The sequence below is a fragment of the Lepisma saccharinum genome, chromosome 14 (assembly GCF_977018435.1).
Source record: "Lepisma saccharinum chromosome 14, izLepSacc3.1, whole genome shotgun sequence".
Taxonomy (NCBI): domain Eukaryota; kingdom Metazoa; phylum Arthropoda; class Insecta; order Zygentoma; family Lepismatidae; genus Lepisma; species Lepisma saccharinum.
In genome coordinates, this window is record NC_139242.1 from 77,372,560 (window position 1) to 77,400,510 (window position 27,951).

Genomic DNA, 27,951 nt, shown 5'->3' on the forward strand with positions numbered 1-27,951 from the left:
AGCGAGCATACTTCGAGAGCATACTCGCAGTGCGGTCTTGAAGCCTGGAAGCGGAAAGCTTTCGAACTGCACTTCGACTGCAGCGCCAGCACAAGTGAGGATTGCAACAAAAGTTGCTTCGAAACTAAAATTATCAAACATCGACTGTATGTGCCACTCTTGTTTTCCGTGAACAACACACACATGACTCGGCGTGCAGTTTATATAACACAGCACGTTATTAATTATAGACCGTGTTAAAAATGTAAACATAAACATTGGTGAGGTCTTGCCCGGTCCCCCCGGAACTTCCGGTTTAGGCCAGTCCCCGTTGTTGCCAGTGCAGATTCACCGGCATACGAAGTAAGAAATGAGCGCTTGTTTTCATTAGTTGTGCGACGATAGTGAAGAAAGGTATTTGTTATAGTTCTACTATGAAGGAGTGGACGTCTAGAATCCGTCTGATGATCAACTGCAGAGCAGATTATTAAAATATGACGTGTCTTTGTGGCCGCCAGTTGTATAGCACACTACGTACATACAAGTATCTCATATACACGCACGACGAACGTTTAGGTATTCAATTATTTTGTGAATGGAAAAGTGAGGGAAAGATAATTCTATAAAACTATTGATATTATTATATTAGAAAGTATGCTTAAGTGAATCTTTGCCAACAAATCTGCAGAAGTAATGAGACATAACAAATGTTAGTAAACATATGTGCTTTCAACGTCGCCTTTCCGCCTGAGGGATTTAGGGAAAACCTATGATATGGCATGCCAATTTCACTTGCACGAATTTACTTCAAGCAACAAGAGAGTTTTCAGACTGGAGCGACAAGCGATATCGGGATTTCGCATAGAAGCATTCGATCTAAAGCAAACCATTTACCAGTCACGCTTGAGCAAATAACAGGGCTTGGCAACACAATGCACGGTATTGATAAAACAGCCCAGTCTGAGCGACATGAAAGTAACAAGCCACACCTGCAATTTGTCGTGTCGCTTTAATTCGGAAGGTGTTGTTTGTTTTTGAATGTTGGTTTCCAAGAGACACGTATCGCTGCAGTCTGAAAGCTTCCTTTCGAACCAATTCGCCACGAGAAAATGCACGTGTCGCTTGGACTGGACTGCTTTCTCAGTACCATGCATCGTGTCGCCTCGGTCTGATGTACTCGTATGCGAGGTGAATTGTCATTGGCGTCCGGAAGGGGATGAAAAATGAAAATGAAAGTCAACCAAAAATTATGTATTTCACACATATAATTTCATTTCAGCTACAATAATATGTGTAAATTATTGCATGGACATCATAAATACAAATTTAAGCAATGTTTTTTTTTTTTTTTTTTAGGGAACAACACTATTTTTGGAGAACATGCGCCTTGTTTGCCCCACAGGAAAGAATCCTGCGGACGTTCATGGCCGTTGCTTGTCGCTTCGGTGTGTAATCTCTGTGCCACTTAAAAGTGAATCCTCAGTGATCAATGAAATTTTTCGAACCGAAGCGACACGACAAGCTGCACGTGTCGCTCAGATTCCCAATGGTGTGTATTGTACAGCCTGAGACTAGATTTCCCATGAGCGTAAATGCGTATTTATAGACTAAACGGGACTGTGTCGCTTGTCACTACGGTATGAACCACTGATGTCGCGTGTCGCTTCGGTTTGAAACCTCACTAAGATGCATGCTTTTCACCACAACACATTACGCAGATAAGCGATCAACATGATTGTAACAAAATGCAAGTCGTAAAACCTCTTTCTGGGTACCAATCCTATCTCGTTCTGCTTGTATTAACAGGTTTCGTCTCTCTACGTTCTTTGGAAACCTACGAAGTGATACTTGACTCAATAAATTTGTTCCCGATCGAACTTTGCAACCATATGCTACACAGCTGACATCCTATTTCCTTGTAAAATTATCTCCATTTTGCCCTTTCATATTAACGTCCATAGCATCGTAAGCGTAACCGGATGTTCGAGGGGGACCAGACGAGTGCGCATGCTCCGCAGTAGCTCCGCCTTTAACACCGTCTATAGAAATATGAAAGAAATTTGTTCTTTCAAATTAATTTTCACACATTCCGCAACATGGTTTACGATCGCGGAAAAAGAAATTGTTTTCTCACATTTAAACACTTCTCACTATAGAAGAAAGAAACTACGCATATATGAATAAAACCAATAAATAAAATTACATAGTATTTTAAAAACTTGTTTACTTACATTTCCACACAATGGAAGAACTACAACTACCAGCTGATTGACTTCCGACGTCCATTTTTTTTTAACAAATGAAAAGCAAGCACAGATCGCAAGTGTGCACTGCTCGTGTGCTGCGTGCTCTGGTCTTGTACACTCGTTTGCTTGGCGCTTTCGAACTGCACTAGGTGACGTCACTTCCGTCAAGACTGTACTTCAAGTATGTACTTTGTACCTTTTGGACACAGCCTTAGTTCGCTATTCACTTATATTTCACAAGAATGAAAGAAAAACATCTATTGATATTTATTTATACTGTTTGTTAGATCGTCAAATTACATCTTCTTGCATATCCATAAAGAAGCCATATGGTGGGAGGAGTAGGGTCCGTGAGCAGGGCAGTAAGAGATGTAGGGAATGGAATTCTATTTTGACGCAAACCACTATATAATTTATCTCGTTCTCTGTCGAAATTGGGACATTGTAAAAAGATATGTGTAGCATCTTGATTATCTTCTCCACATGCGCAGGCTTGTTTTGTTGTAATATGTAGTCGTGATAAATGATCATTAGTGCGAACATGACCTGTACGTAGACGTATTATAAAAGTAATAACTGATCTTGGAAAATTATATGGGTAGTACCAAGGTTTGTTTTGTGAATGTTCTGCAAACCATTTATATGTGTTGCCCGTGGATTGAAATTGTTCTATACACCATTATTCCCACTAATCATAAACATGCATTTTTTTCTCGTCTTCATTTGTTCTTAAGATTTGTAACATCCTTTTAGGAGACGAATTACGTGGCAGGAGCAAAATTGACGCTTATTCTTACTGCTGACACGTGCGTGGCAGCAGACTCGGCCATGAAATATAGGTGTAATTTCAAAATCAGTGTGTGTGTAATTTCACAGCAAGTTTCGTGGATTCTGTGCGTATGTCTCTGGGAACTCTGTCCAGTCCAGATCCAGAACGCTCGCGCCGAATTGTGTGTCACGCAAACGAAAAAAAGGAACAACAATAAGTACTCGTAAAAAATTGAAATTATTTTCGTGAGAAATTCATAATTACACATTATAGAATGTTCCACAATGCAGAACCAACCACGCCGTTGTTTTGCAATAAGGTGACATGTGCAGGATGCGTGGTGAAGTTGTTGCAGGGTGTTGAAGATCCAGTCGATTTTTTAATTGATCACGGAATCTTGAAGGAAGAAATGGAATGTTTAAAATGTGGCAGTGTATGTAAGCTACGCACTCGACCAGGTGGGGAGTGGATGTATGTCTGTACGAAGAGAGTCCAGGGACGTGGTAAAGTAAGGTACAAAAGATTTCCGTGTGGATTTAAAAAATCCGCAAGAACGGGTACATTTGTAGGACAAAGTAAACTTACTGTACCAAAGATCATAAACTTTTGTAAGCTTTGGCTCTATATGCCGTACCCAAGACAAGATTTCATACAATTCGAACTGAACATTAGTCCAAGAACAGTTGTGGACTGGTCAAGCCACTGTAGGCAAGTGTGTGAGCAATGGGTAATTGAAAATTCGAGACCAATAGGAGGTCAGGGAGTGATTGTAGAAATAGATGAAGCAAAATTCGGCAAGACAAAGACAAATAGAGAGGCACGTCCAGTTAATGGGCAGTGGGTGTTCGGAGGAATTGAAAGGGGAAACCGTAAACGTTTCTTCATGGTTTCTGTAGAAAACCGAAATGAAGAAACTCTGCTGCAAGTCATACGCCAATTCATTCTTCCTGGAACAACTATAATATCAGATTGCTGGAAAGCATATATCAACTTACAGGGAGCAGGTTACAGACACCTAAGAGTTAACCATAGTGTGGAGTTCGTCGACACACCTGCAAGTGGACATGTTCATCAGCAGAACTTGCAAAGAATGACGGGCGACGAAATTCCAGTCCACTCTCAAAACATAATGAGAGCTTGGCGTAATGTCCGGCATTCCATTCCAATTTTTGGACGCAAGAAACATCACTTCACAGGTTACTTATCGGAGTACCTCTTCAAGAGCAATTTTCCACTGGAGAGAAGAGTGCATGAATTTTTTAAGCAAGCCGGTACCATGCAGTACATTTAAATATAGAACTTTGAAAGATGCATATGGTAATGAAAGTGAAACAGTGCTACGATGAAGTACGGAACTTTGAAAGACACATAATGTAGTTAAATGAAAACAGCGCTTGTTGTGTGAAACATTGAAAGATGTATAATGCAATGAAAGAAGAAACAGAATATACGTTACCCAGTCATGAAGTATTTTTAACTATGGTAATGTAACTTAACCTACCTAAATGTGCATGATTTGTAATGTTGAATTTCAGTACAAATGCTTTAACCGTCAACCTAACCTAACCTTTTTTAACTATGTTAACGTAACGTATATTTTTTTAGCTATGTTAACTTAACCTATCCTTTTTTGAACCCAGGAAAAGAAAAAATCAGTAACACGAAAGTAGGTACTTTTTAACTATGTTAACGTAACATATAATTTCGAACCTGGGGAAAAAATACAAAATCAGTAACACGAAAGTAGGTATTTTTCGGTTAACATGGTTCGAAACACTTCATACCCACTGATGATCCACAATGCTACTCAAGCTGTGCCCGCCATATTGTGTGTTATGCAAGCGAGAAAAATGAAGAACAATAATTACTCTTAATGTGAAAATTTGAAATTATTTTCGTGTCAAAAGCAAAATCCCACCTTAAAAAATCTTTCGTAATGCAGAATAGGTAAGTACGAATGTTAAAAATGATGAAATAAACAAGTGAGAGGTGTTGTCCCGAGATCGAACAGGTAATAATATATTAAAGCACAACGGCAAGGTAGCTCCAACGGGCTACATATCGTATGTTTATGCACAAAGAACACACAAACAGACACGGAATTGTTATGTATCACAACAATAAAGAAGGTAGTAATGAAGTCGGAAAATACAACTTTAAATGACCCCCGATAACCATTTTTGTGTTTGAATAACTTTTAAAACGAAGGTTTAAAATGGTAATTGGCACTCATATCATGAAAATAAACACCAACAACGGGATATCACCAGAATTGATTTATGCTGATGCATTCTATGATCCAAGCAATATTTAATTTAACTCTGTTCAGTAAAGGTTAGATTCATGAAAAACGCATGTTCTTAATCATATAAATGCTATGTGTGTGCGAAAAGAATCCTAAGTCTTCAAACCGGGTATTCATATTGTGCACCAAAGATTGAAAAAAATACTTTCAAACATATGGTTTTTCTCTAGCTCCTGAACTACCATCCTCCTACACGGTGAATCAATCGTTCTCAATGCTTCAAGAGTAACCATGCCAATTTCTTGCTTTGCTCTAAGAACTGAAGCATGGTTTTGCATATAAAATGATAATAGTTTCAGTACTTGTAGGGTGTCTTAAAATATAGCAAATTCCATCATAAGTAACTACTGTGTCAAATGTTTTAACAATCCTTCACCTAAACCTCCCACAAGTTGATCAGGGACCATTTCAACTCATTTCTATAAGATAATCTCAAGAAGCTGTAGAACGGGATTAAACGACAAAGCGACCCAACATATGTCAGATACATCGCCCAGTTTTAGGATTCGATACGAAAGTACTTGTGAAACACCAGAAAGTGAAAAAATACAGACTAATACATGGCATCTATAAGAGAGACAGATGGGGGTGCCAATTTTTTTAAAAAAAATTGGGTGGGCTAAAGTACAGGGTTTTCGTAAATGATTGTCGGGGTTACAAACAAGCACTGTATTTTACGTAATAAATATAGATACATGCAATTTTTTGCAAAATGTTAGAAAACTCGCTACGTTTTTATGACAAAGTCACAAATGTTCCATGTGCTTGCCCCGCGATACCCTGCAGATATCTAAGCAATAGTCCATTTCCTGCCACACCCGGGGATGGCATATCATGTGTAACACTGTTGATGGAATTTGTTGTGCGTGTTTACAGTTCCTCAGTGGTAGTGGGTAATGGTAAACGGTATCTTTTACGTATCCCCAGAGAAAAAAAATCGCAAGGAGGAAGGTCAGGGGAACGAGGCAGCCATGATGAAAGGTTTTTATCCTCATCACTCCCGCACCCAATCCAACGTTGTGGTAATTTTCTGTTGAGCAATGATCGCACTTCACAGTGAAAGTGAGGTGGGGCTCCTTCCAATTGCATGATGAAGGTGTTAGAATCTTCTTCCACTTGAGGAAATAACCACTCATTCCACATATCCAGGAATGTCAATCCCGTAACAGTTTTCTCCATGAAGAAGAATGGACCGTGCACCTTTTCTCGTGACACAGCACAAAAAACATTCACTTTAGGCAAGTCCCGGATCAACTCTACAAACTGATGGGCATTTTCCGTTCCCCATATGTGCACATTGTGTGTTTACTTTTCCACTTAGGTGGAATGTCGCCTCGTCAGTGGAAACTAAATTCTCGATGAAATTGTCATCGTCAGCCATGAGATTTTGCATATCGCTGGCGAACGTTTCCCGTACACGACGGTCGTTACCTGTTGGCTGCAGTTTGTATGGTTTCATGTTTAACCGTTTTCGTAGAACACTCCATAATGTTGTTATCGGAATGTTTAGTTCCTTGGATCCAGCAGGAATCGATTTCTTGGGGCTCCGTAGATAGGTTTCACGAACTCGCTCCACATCATGTTCCGACACTGATGTTCTGACACATGTTGCCTTTGCAAATGCAACCTTTTTTCTTTGAACTGTGCATGCCACATTCTAATCGAATTTTCTGGCGGTGCATCTTTCCGATATCGTGCACAAACATGTCTTTGCACAACTGTAACGGACCTCGTTCCGTGATATTCAAGGACACAGAACGCCTTCTCACTAATATCCGCCATTTTGGAAAATTGCCACCTGGCAGCAGAATCGGGAAGCTGAGGTCTATGAAACAAATAAGGAACAATACTTGTTGAGTTTCTGAACAGATTCGTGCATTTGTGTTCACCGTGTCATTCACCCAAATTGATTACAACAATGAGGAAACCCCGACAATCATTTACGAAAACCCGGTACTTGAATTACAAATTCACAAAAAATACCAATTATTTGGGGCTCAGGTCCACTGACCCATGTAAAATGGAGCCATAATACACGATCACCATAAATTGCTTAACAAAATTTTTGTATGTATCTATGGTGCGTTAAACTTAATTGAATCAGCTGAAACACCATAATATGGTACCGAGTTTACAAGTGTGTTGGAAAAAATTATCTCAGGTTGAGATGTGTCATTTATAACCAGAGATTTGATGTTTCAAAACAGGAAGGGCATGTGTGGAAAATCTCTGTCATGATCCGTTCAAATTACAACCTGCATTAAAATGAATAGATGCATGTTTTCTCCCTACTTTCAAATGAAATAATTCTGATTTCTTTACATCACATTCCAAATGAGGTCTAGAGCTTTATATGTTTCGGAATTATTATTTTTTTAAAAAAATAACCATAAATTCTAAAAAAATAAATAAAATGTATTTATGTAATAAACAGGAAATCCATGTATGCTCTTCTAAAATGGAATTTTCCATGACCCAACTAAATAGATACGTACGTACATACACACACATGGCCTCCCCGATGGTGCAGTGGTTGCATCGTCACCTTGTAATCAAGGGATGCTGGGTTCGATACCCGGTGGAGACTCATGGTGGTGTGGATCCCACTTTAAACTGTATGTCCAGTCCCGATTAGCCTTACTGTGCATAAAGTGGACTTAAAACACCAAACCAAAACACACACACATATACATACATACATACATAATGGAGGATGATTTTTTTTCCTCACAGATGAAAAATGTTCCTCTGCCACTGACTATACACCATACAAGTTCAGCTCCCCCCCCCAAAAAAAAATCCTGCATATGCCAGTGAACAGCGCACTTGCTGTGACAACAGAGATGTCTGTCATTTAAACTGCGGGCTTTCACTGCATGCAGTATTGTCACTTTCAACACACGTCTTTACTCTGTTGAACTGACATAATAATAAAAGATAACCTGAGGCACAACAGCCTCTGAGGGTCCATGTCTATCTACAGACTGCTGGCTGGGGTGACATGTGGTCAGCACGATGAACCCTAGTTGTCGTTGTAGGTCTCCATGACAGAGTATGTAGCTCCCCAATTTCCTCACGATGGTGGGTGGCCACCGGTCCCATACCCAGGAGAAAAGTTGTTATGCTTCCCCAGAGGAGAGACTAACCTGCACACATCCCGCAGCCCGAGCGCAAATCATGATGCCTTAGACCGCACAGCCACGATACAGGATGACAATGATAATAGGTTTTAAAAAGAGCTGCAACGAGCTTCAAAACAAGACCAAGATCGTATTTGTAGGACATAAAATTCTTAAGAATGTTTCTTCGGCTGATTTAAAAAAATCTGAAACTTAGGAATTTTATATAAAACCTTTGTACTTGCAATGTATATTTAAATTTCATCATGATCTGACAAGTTTTTATTTATAGAATTTCAAAGAGAGCGGTTGTTTGGAAAACAAACAAAACGGCACTTCTTCTTGCTCTCATACTCGGAAAAAAAAAAAATTGGTTACTATAGCTTAACACAGAATTGAATAAGATAAATTTGATGTAACTAGTTTTAGTGTAGTTCTATTGATTAATAATTTGTAATTGGAGTCCAAACTTGAATATCCTTAATTTTTAATCCGATAGTAGCTGTGACCTCTTGTGGCAATCCCAGCTTTCAATGAAGGATGTGAATAAAACTTTTCATGTTTTAAACTGACACGTTTGAAAAAACATTCCTCATAACAGAATGCTGGATGCCAGTCATCTCATTTGGCTTTCCTAGCTATTGAGGAGGAGGAATGTCAACTGTTGGAGGCATCTCAGGTGGCCGAAATATTCTCCATAGCACACACAAATAGGTGAGTTGCACTTTCGCTAAGTAACTTTTGTCAATGTCATATTTATTTACAAGAAAATTAAACTCTTCGAAATATTTGATTTCCGTAAAAGAGGATGAATTATGAAATTATAAATGGGAAAAATATTTTAGAGCATGTTAACCTGTACCTCAACACTGAAAAAGGCCATTGAAAACAATGTAGTGCAGGGTAGTTATTACGAATAAAAAAAGGAATGGCCCTTATGAAAGTAAATCGTATGAAAAACACTTTGCAGGTTGCCAGTGGTGGCGATTAGGAAGGGAGGGGGGGAGAGAAGTGCAGGCTGCATTAGCTTGATTATAGATAACAATACATGTGTATACATTGTGTGCAAGTAATGTAACTGTCCCCTAGAACAGTGTTCCACAACCGGTGTGCCGTCACAAGGTGAAAGGTGTGACGCAAACTTTTACCTACTATTGTAATATTGTAAGAACTTAATTGTCAATTTTAAGTAAGAAGATGCTTGTTTATTCTTGCTGATAACTGTTATATTTTCATAGAAATTAAATGTAATTTATTTACTCAATATTGTTAGTTTGCTCATCTATGTATTCTCTCCTGTTGATGGGTTACAGGCATCAAGCTTTGTGTTCACTGCAAAGAAAGCCACGTAAGACTTTTAGCAGCCCGCTATTTAAGCGAGTTCTTTGTTTGTAACACTGCATCTTTTGTGTACGGCTGGCTGTTTTGTGCCTGTTTGTCGGCGCTTCTTAAATTTTATTGATCTTTTCCTTCGCCGAAGGACCCACACATTGTCAGACAACAATTACAGTATTTCAGTTCAGTTCTACCACAGCTGTGCTCTGCAGTAGTGCGAATATTGGATTGCTACACCAGTCTTACTATTTTCTTTTTTCGATATGGATAAGTTCCTTGTATGGAGTGGTCCGTCCTCGAGTGCAAGTAGTGAAATCATCGAGCCCAAAAAAAAGAAACAGAAAGTAGTTCACCGGCAATATAGTGATAACTATTTATCTTACGGGTTTTTTTGGTGTGGTGACAAAACATGCCCAATCCCCGAGTGGGTTGTGTGTGGTGAAAAACTCAGTAATGGTGCTATGGTTCCCAGTAAATTGAAGAGTTTTGTATTCTTTCAGCAGACTTTCAAAAAATATTTTGGAGAGAGCGTTGAAGATTTTGACTGGGTTCGTGATCCATTCAGTATGGATTCGAAATATCTTCCGAAAAATTTACACTTACAAGAGGAACTGGCAGATTTGAAAGCAGACATAACAACATCGAAATTAAAATTTTTCGAAGTGGCTTTGGATACATTTTGGTTGTCAATAAGCAGTGAATCTCCGAGATGGCAGTTAATGTGTTATTACCATTTTCAACTACTTATTTGTGTGAACTGGGCTTCTCGACGTTGACTGCAATTAAAACATCAAAGAGAGACAGACTCAAATCCATCCATGAAGAAATGAGGCATGCTTTGTCAACGATTCCGCCACGAATCAGCCGTCTGTGTGCAGCTAAGCAGACTCAAGTATCACATTGAAGGTATGAGTAGAGTTATTTACTTTAAAATTCGTATTAGAAATGTGTATTTTCTACAGTGAATTAAAGTTAATAAATTTTTATTAAATGCATAAGTCTATTCATGTTTTATAATAATAAATGATTACATAACGACGTAATATTTCGTAATTATATTAAGATTCATATGATTTTGAGGGGACAGACATTTTGGTGTGCCGTGTTGAGTCTAGGCTCATCTGGGGTGTGCCGTGAGTAAAAGAAGATTGTGGAACACTGCCCTAGAATATATCCCCTCCCTGTCACTTTTCGCTAGTGCTGCGACATCACCAGTATGGTTCCCTGAGGCAAGTACCATTGCTTCCGGTGCAGATGCTGCAACATACGAAATGAGCACTTATTTTCAGGAGTTGTGCAGCCTTGCTGAAACCTTTGGGCGATCAACTGTGGTGAAGATTATTAAAGAACAATGCATCTTTGTAGCTCCCAGTTGTATCTCATGTACACTCAACAGCAAAAGAAATGGTATTTTCCTCCAGCGTGTCTTCTACAATGAGTATTTTTTTTGGGGGGGAGGGACAGAAAGGTTCAACTTGGTATATTATTGTTACTATGTTTATTTTAAAAATTACTCAAAATATTGTGCCATATTCGAACAATTGTTCTTGGGTTACCAGCCAGGTTAAGTCTGTGTTGGCTTCCAACGTTTCGAGTGCATACATTTCTCTCATCATCAGGGAATATAGAAATGAAGACCAGTGTAGGGTTAAATATATGACAATTATGGTGCAGAATTTGAATTCTGTCTTCTTATTGGCTCATTCTGGATCCTGTTGTTCTTATTGGCTGCAGCTTTGTTTTTACGGAGGAACGAATTCCAGGCGTGACTGATCTGGAGTCCCACGTCCCTGTTGAGATTGGTACTTTCCCGTGATATGGCTATGGCTTCTTTTACTCTTCGGTCCCAGTAACTGGCACATTTGGCTATTATTTTGATGTCAGCAAATAAAACCCTGTCCCTCTGTGATGCTGTGTTCTGCAAGTCCTGACTTTTCAGGTTGGAAAAATCTGATGTTGCGCTGATGTTCGTTGCATCGTTGTTCAATGGTTGTTTGGCCTACGTATGGTGTCCCACACTCGCAAGGAATACGGTATACTCCTGGAATCCGTAGCTCCAGGTTATCCTTGACTAAGTGGAGAAGAGCCTGGTCTTGAGCGGTGGTCTGTGGATGGTCTTTACTCCGTGTCTTGCTAGAATTCTACTTAAATTTCCCAGAGGTGTGCCCAATAAAAGGTAAAATCCCTAATGGAGATTTCGCACCGAAGCAACACATGTCACTTGAGGATTTCACGAATCGAACACAGGCTTGTGCAGCCCATTATGCCACTATGGTGTGAAAACTTGTCATCAATTGGCTCATTCACAAGCAATATTTGTTTGCTTTGGTCTGAAATTTATAAAAATAATAAGATATGTTGTGTGAAAATAAGAGAAATATGTTTCCCCATAAAACTTTAAACACACAACATAAATAATTCACATCCTTGTAACAAACAACTGTTCGGTTGCTGATCCTTTCTTTACTGCTTGTATCCATACATGTAAATCTGTGTATCTTCAGGGGGAGTCCAAGTTCATTGAAATGTGAATGAGATTGCACTGCACACACACACACACACATGGGAGGCCTCCCTGATGGTGTAGTGGCAGCGTTGGTGCTTTGTAATCAAGGGGTCCCGGGTTTGATACCCGGTGGAGGCACACAGTGGTTCGGATCGCACTTTAAACTGTAGGCCCAGTCCAGATTAGCTTTGAGGGGCATAAAGTGGACTTAAAACACAATTGATCACACAAACGGCATATGTTAAAAATCCATCCATTAAAAACACACAGGATGCAAGAGAAAAATTAATCAAAATAAGTCATGGGCAATTTGACAAGCAATACTTGTGCATCCCACTGAACTACTGCAGTCAAATTTGTAAAAATCTGGTGAATATGCACTGTCAATGCAATGGCTGCCCAATGGCAAAAGTACAAGTAGGCAAATCCCCCATTTTCATTCAGTCTGCTTACACAATTTGCTGACCATGAATTGAAATAAAAATGTTAATAAGCAGAGTACAGCATCTGCTTCACATGAACAGAATTCTATTCCATAAAACAACACAGGATGTGGAATAAAAAAAGCAGCGATGGACAATTTATTTGCTACCATCTTTGCTGTTGGCTGCACAAAGGGTGTACCAGTCAATAAACAAGATTGGTTACCGTAAGTTAAACAGCAAAGGTAACTGTACGTTAATTATCCATTACCATTTACTGTTTTTCACAATGTGACAATCATGAATGGACAATATTCTGTGAACAACTTCCTCACAATTCATTATGTGAAATCACGTTCCGCTGCCATATTTTGGGAAAACATCAGATCCTGCGTTGAAAACATGGTGGGTAAGCCTTGTACACATGATCTTTGCCAAAGTGATGATTATCATGATCATATGAGGAATGTGTATGTACAAAATATCACAAATTTCTTGCTCTAAGAAGATTTTTCTTAACACGTGCGAATCTGTTTGCCCGCCTTGATTCCGCCTTCTTCCCAAAGTCACTGCATGATGTCAAATTGAATACAATCCATTGAAATAAAAATAACAATAAGCAGAGAATATCATCTGCTTCACATCAGCAGAACATCCATTCCTTAAAAGAACATGTAATGTAGGAATGGAATATGTGATGGATAATTTGACTGCTTTTATGCTTGATGTAGATCCTGCGGATTAGGCTGATATATTTTCATTTCCTACAAAGCACAAGGTAAAATTCCATAAAGTTGGTTCTGTATTTGTGGAAATATGTAAATTCTATACAGTGGAGTAGCTAAGGGAGGAAACCAGAGGTTACATCCCTATATCTATATGTCTTTTAGAAAAATAAAATGATTTTTTTTATTTGAAAGATAAGCACTAATGTGCTAAAAAGGCACATCATTTTCCATAACGTTTTTTACAGCATCTAGCAAACACACTTTTATTTTATTTTTTCTGTTTTTGATCCACAATTGTGCTGGATATGTAGATCTTTTCTTTTAGTTAATCTCACAAAGGAAGTAATATAGGGCTCTTAAATCAGGCAATCTTTATAGCCATATTATCATTGATTGGTTACATTACTTGACTCTCAATATTAAGGTTTTAAATAAAGGGCAAGTGGTCAAGAACTTATCCATCTGTTGTTAATAAGATACTGCTGTAAGACAAATACACTTGTATATTTACATTTAAAATCGCAAAATTTATCTCGACAATAACAAAATGTTGATACTGTGTCTAAGCTTACATTCACATCTATCTCATGTAAATATACATGATAAAATATTCAGTGTTTCTGCACACAATAACATAGATTATAAGCAGGTTGGTATTTGAGGACATACGAGAGAAAATACGTATTGTCTCTCCCTCCATACATATTAGCCTGCTGCTTCGAAAGAAGTTACAGAAAATTTTTAAATACCACACGCAAAGTTTGCTAGAAGACAAAGCAGCTCTCTTTATGTGTGACTTGAGCTTGACCTAGAGGGCAGATGGTTACAACAAGTCATAAATGTGACAACTTTGTAAAGCAGCAATGCCAATGGCAACACCAACCTGATCTGGTAAGCTCCTGCTTTGTGAATGTCCCTTGAACAATTTCATCAAACCACCTTTTATTCCCATCATCATGATTAGCCATAAGTAACAGAAAAGCAAAACAAAATTAATACAAATACAATCAAATACAAAAAACTCAAGTTGGTAAGTCCGCAACTGACTAAAGAACTTAATAAAAAGTTAATATTCATGGCCTAATTACATCATTTTTGGTGCCTATTGTACAGGGTTTCAGTGCCTATAAATTTACATCTTAGTAATGAACACTTCAGCAAATATTGCTATTCAATCATAACTGCATAATAGAATTCAGTAGAGTGGAACCTTATTTTATGTTTTCCAACATTATCATCCAGCAATTTAAGTTTTCTTCTCGTTGGTCGCCTGACAAACAATGATAACCAAACAAATAAAGAAAACAATAGTTTTGATGATTCCTTTAATTCTACTTAAAAATAATTGTTAAGACACACTTCACTACTATAATAATATTATGAAACATTTGTGTTCTATGTAGCACATTCATTCTACAAAACACACAGAAAAGTACAACCACGTGAGCATAGCATACATGAATTGCTTTCCTTTGAACGAACCTTCACTGAAAAACCAGCGAAACTACAAACTTTCTCTCAACTGATCAATAAATATGTATAATAAAAAACATGGTTAATAATTAACAAGTGCCAGAAAAAATATATGTATGTATATATATGAATGTATTAGAATAAAGTTGGCTGACTTTTTTTTATCACTTCACAGTGGACTATGAATTCCAACACACACTTCTTAGCAAAAATATATCTCTGCATGCTTGCTGATGTGTTGCAGCATGTCGATACCCTGACGCCTCTTCTCAATATGATACGTACACATTTCGCAATATGACTTCAAAAGGTATAAGGGTCCAGCCCTGAAATCACCTTAAAACTAGCAACTCTTAAATATGAAAGATTCACAAGAGAGTGACATACTCCACACATAATGCAGTCTAAGCTAAAAATAGCACAACTGTTCAATAGCTACTATTGAAGCCTAATGCTTGCAGCAACATATTAATATTGTTTATTATTTTTAAGACATTGTTTAAACAATGAATGATCCCATGATAATGGACAATGCTGCTCTAAGGATACAAAAATCCACCGAACATTGTTACTTACACAGCATTAAGCGAACTACATTGACATATGATCAGAAATCTGTCACTAACAGTTGTTTAATTTTCAAATACTCTTTTGTAATTTCTTCTATAAGATTAAAAGTGAGAAAATTACTGCACTCAAGAAATAATGCCAAGTGCGACATTGCACTCAGAAAATGCAATTTATAAATTGTAAACTATGCTTATACATGGAATAAAAAAGAACTGCACTAAAAATGAATGTAACTGAACACATGTTAGGAATTAATAATTAAAATATGTATACTGCTCATATTGATCAAGTAAAACAGAAACAACAGACTAGAACTTCAGTTTCATTCAATCAGAAGCTCTCAAATTGGTTCTGTTTATATTATTAATACATTTCCATGTAAATATCCAAGTATGTGAACCAAAAGTTCCTGCCTTTTAAATTCTTTCCTGCATCTTGGCTATTACTTTTTCTTAAACAATTTTTCCTCTTTTCACTGTACTGTCTAAGTTTGTTATCTGTGTTGAGCCTGTCGCTAATCACCTCTCATGCATGGAGCTGTAATCTGATCGGTTGGATGGATTGCGAAGTCGTCATCTGGAAGGGCAGGAGCTGGCTCCAGACATGTTGGTCAAATTGCTCAGGGATGAGAAGCCACTGTGTCCTGACTGAAGACTCGACATGGAGCCCCTACAAGGCAACAATACAATTTTAGATATTTCATAGACAAAGTGTTGGTAAAGGAACTATTACTCTGTTCACAATTTCGGTGGGTTTGCAGACAATTTCTGAAGCTGAATTTGGATGGCTCGGTGGCTGAGCATGTCAAGTGGTCACCTTTTGATCTCGCCACCAAATTTTCCAGGTTCAAGTCCTAGACTGGGCATCGATGTTTCACCCTTCATCAATTTCATTTTATCACCACTCAACTTCATTGGTGCAATTAGGCAAAAGTAGAAGGAAAGCATCATGAAATAATAATAATAAAATAAAATACAAGGAACTGCATAGTTAGGCATTTGCTTTACAAAAGCAGGGCAAACAAATTGTACATTTATATTCATAAAATAATAAAAAGGCATAATTCTGCACTGCTTACACAGGGTGGCCACTCTAAGATCATAATAAAATTCAAGCATAATTCCCAGTTTTCAAGGCAAACCTTCCAAAAATTCAAGGGTACAAAACAGATGTTTCTCTACTTCAACCTTACATACGAGGGTCACTATTTATATTTTGAGCCTTGGCAACACTGATTGAAGTTAGGCGCGATTTGACGTTTGCACGGAATCGTCTGGCATTATTGACCATAACGTACTTCAAATGTTTTGTCAATAGCTTCATTTGTGTTGTTTATATTGCCTTGGAGATTGCGCGACAACAATAAAATGGAATTAACTCGTGAACATTTTCGTGCGATTATTTTTTACGATTTTCGACGTGGATTATCAAGACGAGTGCATCAATCAACTTACTTCCACATTTGGCGATGAAGCCGCCATCCTTTGCCACTGTGAAACGCTGGTATAACGAATTTAATCGTGGCCGCCATTCGCTCACCGACGAGATTCGCGAAGGTCGTCCAAAATCAGTTGTTGTTCAAGAAAACATTGATGCTGTGTAAAACCTAATACTGCAAGATCGTCATGTGACATACTCAGGCGCGTGCCCAGGATTTTCGTAAGGGGGGGGTTATGAATCCAATACATTTTCCAGTTCACAGGTCAAATTTCTTGTAATAAATTAGATAATTAATATACTTGGATTTTACCCCAATGAACGCAATCAATGTATTTGCTATGGATGCTTCATGTTTTTATTGCATCATATAAAAGCACCTGCTTGAATATTTCCAAATTATTAATATTTTATATTTAATTGCTCAAATATAATTTTTAAACAAAAAATATGTACACTCAACATTGTAACAACATTAAAGAGATTAAGACTACTTGTCTTAAAGACAGTAATAAATAAGGTACCATAGTTCAACAATTTAAATTCTGAAATTTAGGCATCGAGGTATCTGTGCGACTTCTGACAATATGTCATCACAAGTAACTTTTATATCCCGGTGAATGTTCAGAGCAGCTAACCCATTTAATCTTTCTTCGCAAATGGTATTTCGAAGATAGGTCTTCAACGTCTCAAAGTTGAGAATGATTTATCATTTGATGTTGTTGTTACCGGGATTGTACATAATATGCGCAAACGTGTGTTTACCCAGGGAAATATTACTTCACTGCATATATCAATTGCTTCAAGAGCATTTACTGGACGTGTTTGCATTGCTGCAAGATGACGATACCACAGTTTCATTTCAGTGTTAGCGTCGTCGCCTTGTAATCAAGGTGTTCCAGGTTCAATACCCACCCGGTGGAGGCTAATAGTGGTTCGGATCTCACTTTAAACTTTAGGCCCAGTCCCTATTAGCCTTACTGTGCATAAAGTGGATTTAAAACATCAATTCAATCAACATTGTACTTGTTGTGGAGATGGATTTGCTAAATATTGTGTACATTTTTGGCATTGTATTATTATATTATTGGTCAAAACATTTGTTTGACAGTCGATAAACAAATACGAACCCCTTCAGTAATTAACATTTTCTACTACAGTGTCATTAATGTCATATTCATTTTCATATTAGGTCTATGAAGAGGAATTGTGTATAATGTTAACGTTATGGAACTGCGAAACCAACTGTTGAAGGGGCCACTCCCCCCTTCCCCTCCGAAGCCCAGTACCGCACCACAGGATCTGTCACTGAGCCCGACAAAATCTTGCCAGACAGTGCTCGAAATAGAAATTCGTAGCCGAAAAGGGAGGGGATATTTGATCGATTTTGGAAATACGATGGGGTACATCCTTGTATGGATCAACATGGAGACAATACAGTAGGTGGAGGATGCTCAATATGAAAATTATTCTAATTGGGGGTATGATTTGTGAAACTTTCTTAACTGGAGGCAGCATCACCTACTTCGACCACTGATGCCAGAAAAGATGCTTTCAGAAAATGAATTTATTACTGCACACGTATATTACTTATTGTATTTGTTGCGTTTGTATAAGAGAAATATTCAGAAGATTTGTAAGGAATATTTACAGTTAATAGGATGCCTATCTAGTCTATCCCGTGTCGTAATACAAATTTTATCCCTTTCCTACAAATAATAAAACTGATTTTATAATGTGGTTGCATACATATACACTGTATAGTAGCACCAAGCTTTCTGGGACCTCGGAAAATACGTGAACCACAGGCTTCCCCGTGGCTTTAACTAGCGACACTAGTGCCAATGCTCCGACGCCAGGGTTTCAAATGCCTTGGTGGATCTATAAGATAGGTAATATCGTTTTTGGAGGGTTCGTGAACAAAACAAAAAGTAAATGATTGTAAAGTCCATTTTATATTCAGATACGTTAATCGGGACTGGACTTAAAGTTTAAATCGGGATACGTACCACTGTGCAATGCACCTTCACAGGGGATCAAACCCAGGACCTCTTTGATTACACCACCATCGGTGAGGCCCCTGAAATCATTGAGGGAACTTGTTCATCTTCATGTTCTCTCGCCCTGCGAAAGTTTATTGGTGATATAGGGTGACATCCTACACACGTCTTCCAGACATACACACGCGGGCACCCCCCTCCCCTGCACACACACGATTGTATGCTTACAGCACATGCTGTGCCCTCCCAGAAAAACAATTCTAAATCCGTCTATGGATATATCTGCTATCAAATAATGAATGTCACTTACCTCGACAGTTCCTTGACATAATGTTGCAACAAGGTTTGCAATATCTTCTGTTATGCCTTCTTGTTGAATATCAAGAGTCTGAAAGTTCGCACGTTTCACTCTCGCAATTCGGATGGAATTCCTCTGAACTTAAATCGACCTTTTCTGACGTTCTATTTGTGGAAGGTGAAGCTTCAACTTCCATTTTTTGTTTCTTTTGGAAATAATCTAATACGTATTTCTCCTCTTTTCTCTATCCATCTTTAGTTCCACGTCAAAAATCTATTACACACGCAGAAACGTAACACACAACACAACCACTTCAACTTGCTACCTTGCAGACTGCAACTCGCTACAACCCCAGAGAACACCAGGACTTGGGACAAAGATACCGGGCGGTCGAATGTCTGAAACATGCATCCAACTTGGTCCAGCTCAAATTACGTCACCAGTGTTGACAGCAACCAGTAGTGTCAGTAGTGTTGGCAACTGCTAAATTATTTACGCACAAATTCAAGTGAGATCTTTCACACATGTTACAAGAAAATTCAATAAACTGAAGGCTGGAAATTGGTTGAGAAAAAAATATCTAATTTGTAAAGAGCACAAGAGTAAAACGTATAATATTTTGGCATATTAATTGCTTTTATTTTGTTTATGAAACTGACTGGGCCAGTTGCGCTATATAACGCATCCCTCCCTCCCTCCCGGCATGCTATTGTACAAAACATCGCTTGCCTCCTTCGTAAAACCATGCCTCGCTACTGCCTGCAACAATTATTATTATTATTATAATTATTGATATTTTGAAATAAATATGCATCCAGGTGCGAAATAAGATTTTGACTTACTTTGCCTACTAATTGTAGTGATTCAAATCTCACAGAACTTTGCTCTGCTGGCATAAATGGTATAAGAAGGGGAAAGAAAGAAAAGGGAAGTTAGCAGCACTGTCGTAACAGGAAAGGGAGGGTCATTCTCCTAAGAGGGTCATCGTGGGTGGGAGGAGGGATTCCTTCAGTTCGCATTCCAAGGGTTGCGGCTCTTTTCTTGACCATACTGAGAAGGAAATTCTACTTCCTTTTCAGTGACTAAGGAATGAATGAATGCTTGTGCATTGCTGTAACTCAACTCCAATATTATCAAAAGTAATTGAAGAAGCAAATACATTTCTCATTGCCAAATGTAAACATTTTACAATATTGGCGATTTATGAAATAAAATGTATTTCTGCTTTGAATTTTTTTAAATGACGAAACCAATGGGGGGGGGGTTTAACCCCCACAAACCCCCCCCTGGGCACGCCACTGGACATACTGTGAGATTGAGGCAACCATAGGCATTAGTTCCACCAGCATATATAAAATATTACATGCTCATTTAGCTGTGAGAAAGGTATGTTCTCGTTGGATTCCACACAATTTGACAAAAACTCAAAAAGACGCTCGCGTCAATTGGTGCAAACAAATGCTCAATAAATACAATCGTGGTGCTTCAAAAGACTTATATAAGATTGTAACAGGTGACGAATCATGGATATTTGCATATGAGCCGGAACGTAAACAGCAGTCGACTGTATGGGTGTTTCAAGATGAACCCAATCCAACAAAAGTTGTTCGCGCTCAAAGCACATCGAAACAAATGGTCGCCTGTTTTTTCTGGAAAACTGGTCATGTGGCAACTGTGCCTTTAGAGGAACGTAGAACGGTCAACTCTGAATGGTACAAAAAAAATTGTTTGCCAGAGGTCTTCGGTCAAATACAGAAAACACACAAACGCCATCGGATCATTCTTCATCAAGACAATGCCAGCTGTCACACATCTCGTCTAACAACTGACTTTATGAACAGTCAAAAAATCGAATTGATGGGTCATCCTCCGTACAGTCCTGATTTGGCACCCAATGACTTCTTGTTCCCGAATGTCAAGAATAAATTGCGTGGACAACTATTTTCGTCGGCGGAAGACGCCGTTGATGCGTTCAAAAACCATATTATGGAGGTGTCTCAAGAAGATTGGAAAAACTGCTTTGACAAATGGTTCGAACGAATGCAAAAGTGTATTGACCATAAAGGAGAATACTTCGAAAAACAATAAAGCAGTTTTCAATGCCAAATTCCTGTTTTTTCATTGTTAGGCTCAAAATATAAATAGTGACCCTCGTATTACTGCCTCTTACCACCCACACATATCCAAACATTCTAATTCAATTTAACAATATAAATATTTAAAATATTTAATTTAAGGTGCAGAGTTTACATTTGCCATTTCACATACTCAGACTCGAAAGACAAATGTTACGGGTTATACTAATCTGCGAAAAATTATTAATTGTATAAGAATTTCAAACTCAAATTTACCTAATCAACTTAAAGTATTTTATTTTGCAATAATCTTTTGTCTGTCAGATGGATTGTTCTGCAAAGGACAGTAACAAATTAAACTAAACAGACTGAGAGAATTCTCTTTTATTTTCCATGCAGCTTTCTTTCCCTTATCGATAAAAATAAAAGCTAAACTGTGAAAAACTTGCCTCAGGGCATTTATAAATATGTATAAATTCAATGGGATTTGGATTAATAAAAGCTGTAATTTTTCACGTCTACAGCATTTAGGTATAATTCCTGGAAATCAATGAATTCCCGATGAGTAGCCACCCTGTTACAGATTAATTGGTTCCATCCCCAATGCGTATATTAATATGGAAAAGATAGATTACTATTTAAGCATTACCACACGAGTTAAATCTACAATACACACCAACATACCCTATAAATAGTTATTCTGTGTGATGTCTGTTTCAACTAAACTGTACTCAGCATTATGGTTGTATTTTATTATTAACATTCCTATAGTTGGATGTTGCTCAGCTGGAGTCACATTTGGCATATCGTAATCTTTCATGCTGTTTGTAAACTATACATACCTATAATCAGATGATCTAAGCATTTCATAGAAATACATGATCTTCACTTTGGGTGCTGTTATGGAGTCGATTATGTCACGTTGATGGTCACAGTAGAACTTCCACTGGAGTATATATGTGCCAAGGTAACTTGTCACATGAGAACCCTAAAAAAAATAAAGACAAGCATGTATAAAATGAAATTGAAGTGGGGAGACACAGGAACACATGTCTCCCTGAATGATGAAATGATGAACAAAGTATGTACTGTGTACATTGTTAGAATTGTAGGCCATTACCATTTCATATTAGTCAAAAATGTTGGCACTCAACACACAAACAGGAATTAATGAACAATTTATTCAATGAAAGTGTTATTAATGTTTCACATAAGTTTTATAAGGGGAATATTGTATTTTCTCACAGGCACAGATGATAACAGCACACCTAGCAGCAGCCAGTGAACTAAAAACAATAGAAGCACACCAAGCAACAGTGCAACAAGGATGGTGGCAGTGACCACTGACATTAATAGAAATACAAAAAAAAACAGTTTCACGGAAAAAGTGAGTACTAGTTTCTCTGTATTTATCTACTACTGGGTCTCTCATACCCAAACATGAAAATTCTGGTACATTGATATGGAATAGTCACACTGGAATTCTTATATTATAAAACTATTATGAACAACCTAAATCAGTACAATAGTCAAGTATCAATACCGTTCACAATAGAATACCTGCCCTGCTGAATGATGGCCTTTTGCAAGATCTCCAGACCTCAGCCCACTTAACTTACATACCCAAAGACCATACAATGTTCGGGAACTCCACGTATGTCAGTAAAGGCACATGTCATCACATGTACTGATGCAAATAAACCATGTTTCCTAATATCAAAACAGTTCAATGACAAAATGTACTTGATTACCTGAATGCTTTCACCATCATGGCAGATGACAGACTGCTCCACTTTGAAAAACTCCTGACCCTCCTTCCAAGATTTCTCAATGACAGATCTGTGCTCTGGGTCAGTTGCAAGGGGATTCATGTTCTGTATGGTTTGAAGAGGTCCTGTTCAGGAATAGTGAAGTTAATAACATGAATTTATTACAATATGCATGATGATATGATTACTTAAATCACTCCATTTTTTAATACAGCAACAAAAATTGGCTACAACTTATGTACACTAAACATAACAAAAATTGGCAAAATTTAGTACAATTAAAGCAAATTAACTTTCTAGGAAAGCATAATGGGAAATAGACTTAACACTATTAGAGTTACCTTATATGCTCATATTGCATGGATGTAGCTGCTGTCCTGACTAAATATATTGGGTCCTAAATAATGCAAAGGTAATGATTGTGCCATCCAACTGTAATAAGAATACACTTACACATATTTTATTTAAATTTCTGGCACTGTATCTTGTTATACAATACTTCAACTGCATCAAACCGTTTTCAGATGATGAAAAGATTCTCTCGGGCTATCCACCAGGCTTGAAAAAGATTCCAAGCTTTTGAGAGCTATCCTCACTCTCATCTTAAGGGCAGCTGAAGGTAAGTGACGTGTTGCATGCTGAGAGTGACTCACTCACGTAGTCTATAGTCAGAGAGAATCTGTTCATCATTCGTTGCCAGGAAAGCTTCAAGATTTACTTCAGTAATCAGTTGATCAAACCAAAATGTTTTCATCCATCATCGCTTCAACCAATTACACCAGTCACAAAGTAAAGGAAAGTTCTTAACATGAACAAGCAGAAGAATATTGCTGTTATTAGAGATGTCTACAACTTGCACTCTATCCTGAAAAACAACCTTGCATCTTGTATTGCCTCTCAATTTTTATCATCACCTGTCTTGTCTTCCAAGAAGAAATATAAATTACGGAAATTCTAGTGTGTGTTTAAATGTATACACAACAATAGCAAAGTTTTCTCTTCATTGTTAAACTGTCTAAAAAAAAATGATACATGCTGGTGGTAAAAAGGAGAAACTGGGATGACGTCATATCCTAATGCTAAGTGCACACTCTCACTTACACACACACTTCCTCTCTCATTCATTCTCTCTCTCTCTCTCTCTCTCTCTTCTCCCCCTCCCCCAAATGAGAAGTTCAAAAGTAGGGGAGTTCCAAGTTTGAATTCCCGATAAGATCACATATTCAGTGGTTTGGATCCTACTTTCAATTTCTGGCTCAGTCCCCATTAGTCAATCTTAAAAGAAAATTCTGCAATAGGGAAGTACACTGATATGAAACTTTTTACCAATACTGCTACAGCAAAAATATAAAATTTACAAATACTGGCACTTAGTTATGTGCTTAGATAAAATGGTAAACATTTCATGGACTTGAGTGATTCTTCACGATAAGTTTAGGTCTCATATGAATAATTGAACATGCTACATCTATATTGCTTCACTAATTCATTCAGTTTTGTGAAGAACAGTGATCTATTCTAAATATCGTCCATGCGATATCAACTAGACAATATATCATCACGATATTTTGATGATATATATCGTGTCAGCGATATATTGTCACAATATTTTGGTGATATATATCATGTAGGTGATATATTGTCACAATATTTGGCAATACATATCATGCCGGTGATATATTGTCATGATATTTTGGCAATATATATCATGTAGGTGATATATCATCACGATATTTGGCAATATATATCATGTAGGTGATATATATCATCTTGATATTTTAGCGATATATATTGTGTCAATACATCATCACAATATTTATCATGGAGACAATATATTGCCGATATCACGATATGGAAAATATATCACATTGTATCGTCTGTGATGATATTTCCTTGATGATATATCGCGATATCAAATTTCCAATATCGTCCATCCCTAATTCTAAGTCATATCCAGTGCACGTGAAACGTGTAGCTGGTTCTGATACTGATTGTGGCATCTTTGAGACCCAAAGGTATTGTTGGGATTCAAATTTCAAATCACAGACACCAGGATTAACATGATTTTATTTATATGTACTCACCAATTGGAGACTGGGAAGGATCCTTAGTAATAACAGGTACTTTAGTTCGCAGCACAGTGAACATCACATCTTGTCGCATGACATCAAAGTCCCATGTGATCACGCTTCCTGGATCTTCATTCTTTATCAGCACTTCGTGGACCTGCAACAAGGATAAAAGGAGGTTGCAAATTAGAAACACGGATCTTAAGGAGCTAAATAAAGGCTTTGAGGAAGATACACATTAGACAATAAACCTTTGGTATTTGAAAATGATGAGAAATAAAAATGAACAGGCCAGCATCTGTGGAAGAGTGGCTACAGCATGCTACGATGCCAGGGGTGTAGAGTTTGAATCACAGCCTGGGCATGGGTGTTTGTGAACATCCCTTCATCAATTTTATCATATCATCACTCGGTCATCTTCGCGATTAGCCAAAAGTGGCATTAAAGCAAAGTAAAATAAACCAAATCAATCAAAAATGAATTGACATTCAAATTTCTGGGTATTTTCATTGCAGGCACAAAAGTCTGCCAAAACTTCCACATGGCTTCCTTTAGTCATCGAGTTGGGATTGCACTCCATGCCAAGTTACCGAAGCATATCATTACTTATGGCAAAATTGTGGCCATAATTCAGATACGCATCACATGACATTTAACCTTTTGACGCCCAAGCCCTTTTTCAATAGTAAGCCTCGGTTGCCCAAGCCGATTTTGAGCAAAATGCAGAGTTTCAATTAAATGAGTGTAGTTCGGAAGCTAATTGCCCTAGAGAGATGAGTGATATACCGTTGTACGCGGAATGAACCAGAGATTCAGACTATATGAAATTTTTGCAAATTCGGCGTATATGTGGCGGGGGGAGGGGGCTAACTCTCAAAACGACCTGGACACAGCATCTCGATCGAGACGCTTGGGCAATTGAGGGTTACTTTTGGGTATCTCGATCGAGACGCTTGGGCACCTAAAGGTTAAGTTTGGAAGCTCAGAATATCCTCAAAAGAAATCCAAGGTAGGACTTGATTTGATCCTTGATTCTGCAAACCACACTACAGCTTGCACTGATAAGAAGTCATTGTTGTCATTTTGAAACAATTCAAGCGAACTTAAAAACCTGACCACATGTGATAACACCAAAGAAAAAGGCTCAATTGTTGCATCTGCATGCATTACCAAAGTTTCTAAGATTATCACAAACCTTAAGAGTTGCTTCAAATGTGAGAAGGCATCTCATGCAGGAAAGCACATTCTCTTACCTGGCAAGTTCTGCATCATTTGCACACATACCAATATTTTGTCAGAGTTCTTAACGGCAATGGCACTGACATGGATTTTAAACATGCACTGATATCAGTTCTCGCCAACACCTTTGCTGGGGTGCAAGGAGTGATGGATAAAGCCTGAAAGTGGAGATGGGTCCTGCCTGAAATAGGTTTTATCATTTGTGTTTATCGCATCTTCGATATAAACCATGAAAGTTACAGAAAACATTTCTGGGTGCATTCAATAATCACAGCAAGATCTCCGGAAGGCAGTTCTTATACCGTTTTCGAAAACTGCATGCCAACAAATTAAAAATTTTCAACTATTTTGAAATTAGTACAGTAACTTTCGAGTACCTTGTGAAGCTATTGTCGGTCACCATTCAAGGAAAAGATAAAGTTGGGTGTAATGTTATATGGTGCGTCCAGAAAATAAGTTCTGTTTGCAATTTGTGCCCTGGCAGTACTGCGATTGCAAGGCTGCCAAGTTGTTTGACCCATTGGTAAGGAACAGACGTCAGTTGAAGGAAAGATAGTACTGCAGATGCTTCACAGTGGGTTGTGATAATGTTCAAGAAAGTCGAGACACCTGTAGCATGGCCGCATGAGGCAAGTAAAAAATAATGGCTTGCTTATTTTTCACCAATTCTATCATTATCACAATGTCATAATTAAATTTACTCACGATGGAAGGTTGAAAACTCTGTCATAATTAAATTTACTCACGATGGAAGGTTGAAAACTCCACTTTATTACACTTTCTCCTCTACACATCTTTGACTGAGGGTCTGTGTATTTTTCATAGTCAGAAGTGCATCAGGTATCCATCCCAACTGCCAATTTGTCAAGGGGAGCTCTCATTGTGTACCAACCTGTCAGGTCATTTCTGAAATTTCATTGTGCAGGACCATGTGCATGTTACCCACCATTCTTTTCTGATGCTGACGACATCGGTGTTGGAGATGGTACCAGTGCATGGCAAACGCTCTTGGTGTGTGTGCCTTTAGAAAAACCTAGAAGCAAATCATGTACATACACACCTTGCATTTTTGTAGGCAAACAAGCAAATCGCAAACTCACCTGTCCCTTCCCCAGGCTAACAGAATGATAAATGCTGTCTTCCCTCAAGGGAGAGCCTTCCAGCCTCTCACGCTCAAAATCACCTTCAGACATGTACAGAGATTTTGGAACAAGTCCTCCTTCCGGAACTAGGGTCTGCAAGAAAAGAATTTATCTCGTGAACTGACTTGCTTTTGGCTACCTACAAAGCAACTGCGATCTTTGTACCAACAAGCTTCTACACTTAGCACTTTCCTTCTATTAAGCACAGAGCTTGAATAGAAAAAGATATGCATCCTGGCAATTACGCATCATGAATAGCGAAGCACTACATCTGAGGCACTGAATTATTTTTCTGAAAAGTGCCAGTTAGTGACTGAGCTACGCATACAATAGCTACAATACTTGAATGAAACATCTTACTCTGCTGTCATTCTCCTGTTCTCTGTAGTACTTGTGAGGTACCAGTCCATAAATATGTCCCAGTTTTGACTGCAGTACAAAAGAGTGTCAATTAAATATAATTTGTATAC

At 38.0% G+C, this 27,951-nt stretch overlaps 1 protein-coding gene across 1 annotated transcript in view; it reads right to left on the reverse strand.

The window, feature by feature from the left end:
- Positions 1 to 14,719: 14,719 nt before the first annotated feature.
- Positions 14,720 to 27,951, reverse strand: part of retm (real-time) — a 133,742-nt gene continuing 120,510 nt past the window's right edge. Inside the window, exons 13-17 of the mRNA XM_083136008.1 lie at positions 27,440 to 27,574; positions 25,116 to 25,257; positions 23,014 to 23,156; positions 22,105 to 22,250; positions 14,720 to 16,121 (exon numbers count right to left, since the gene is read on the reverse strand). Coding sequence (XP_082992134.1) covers positions 16,025 to 16,121; positions 22,105 to 22,250; positions 23,014 to 23,156; positions 25,116 to 25,257; positions 27,440 to 27,574 — 663 coding nt within the window. The 3' untranslated portion in view covers positions 14,720 to 16,024. The remainder of the gene's footprint in view (positions 16,122 to 22,104; positions 22,251 to 23,013; positions 23,157 to 25,115; positions 25,258 to 27,439; positions 27,575 to 27,951) is intronic.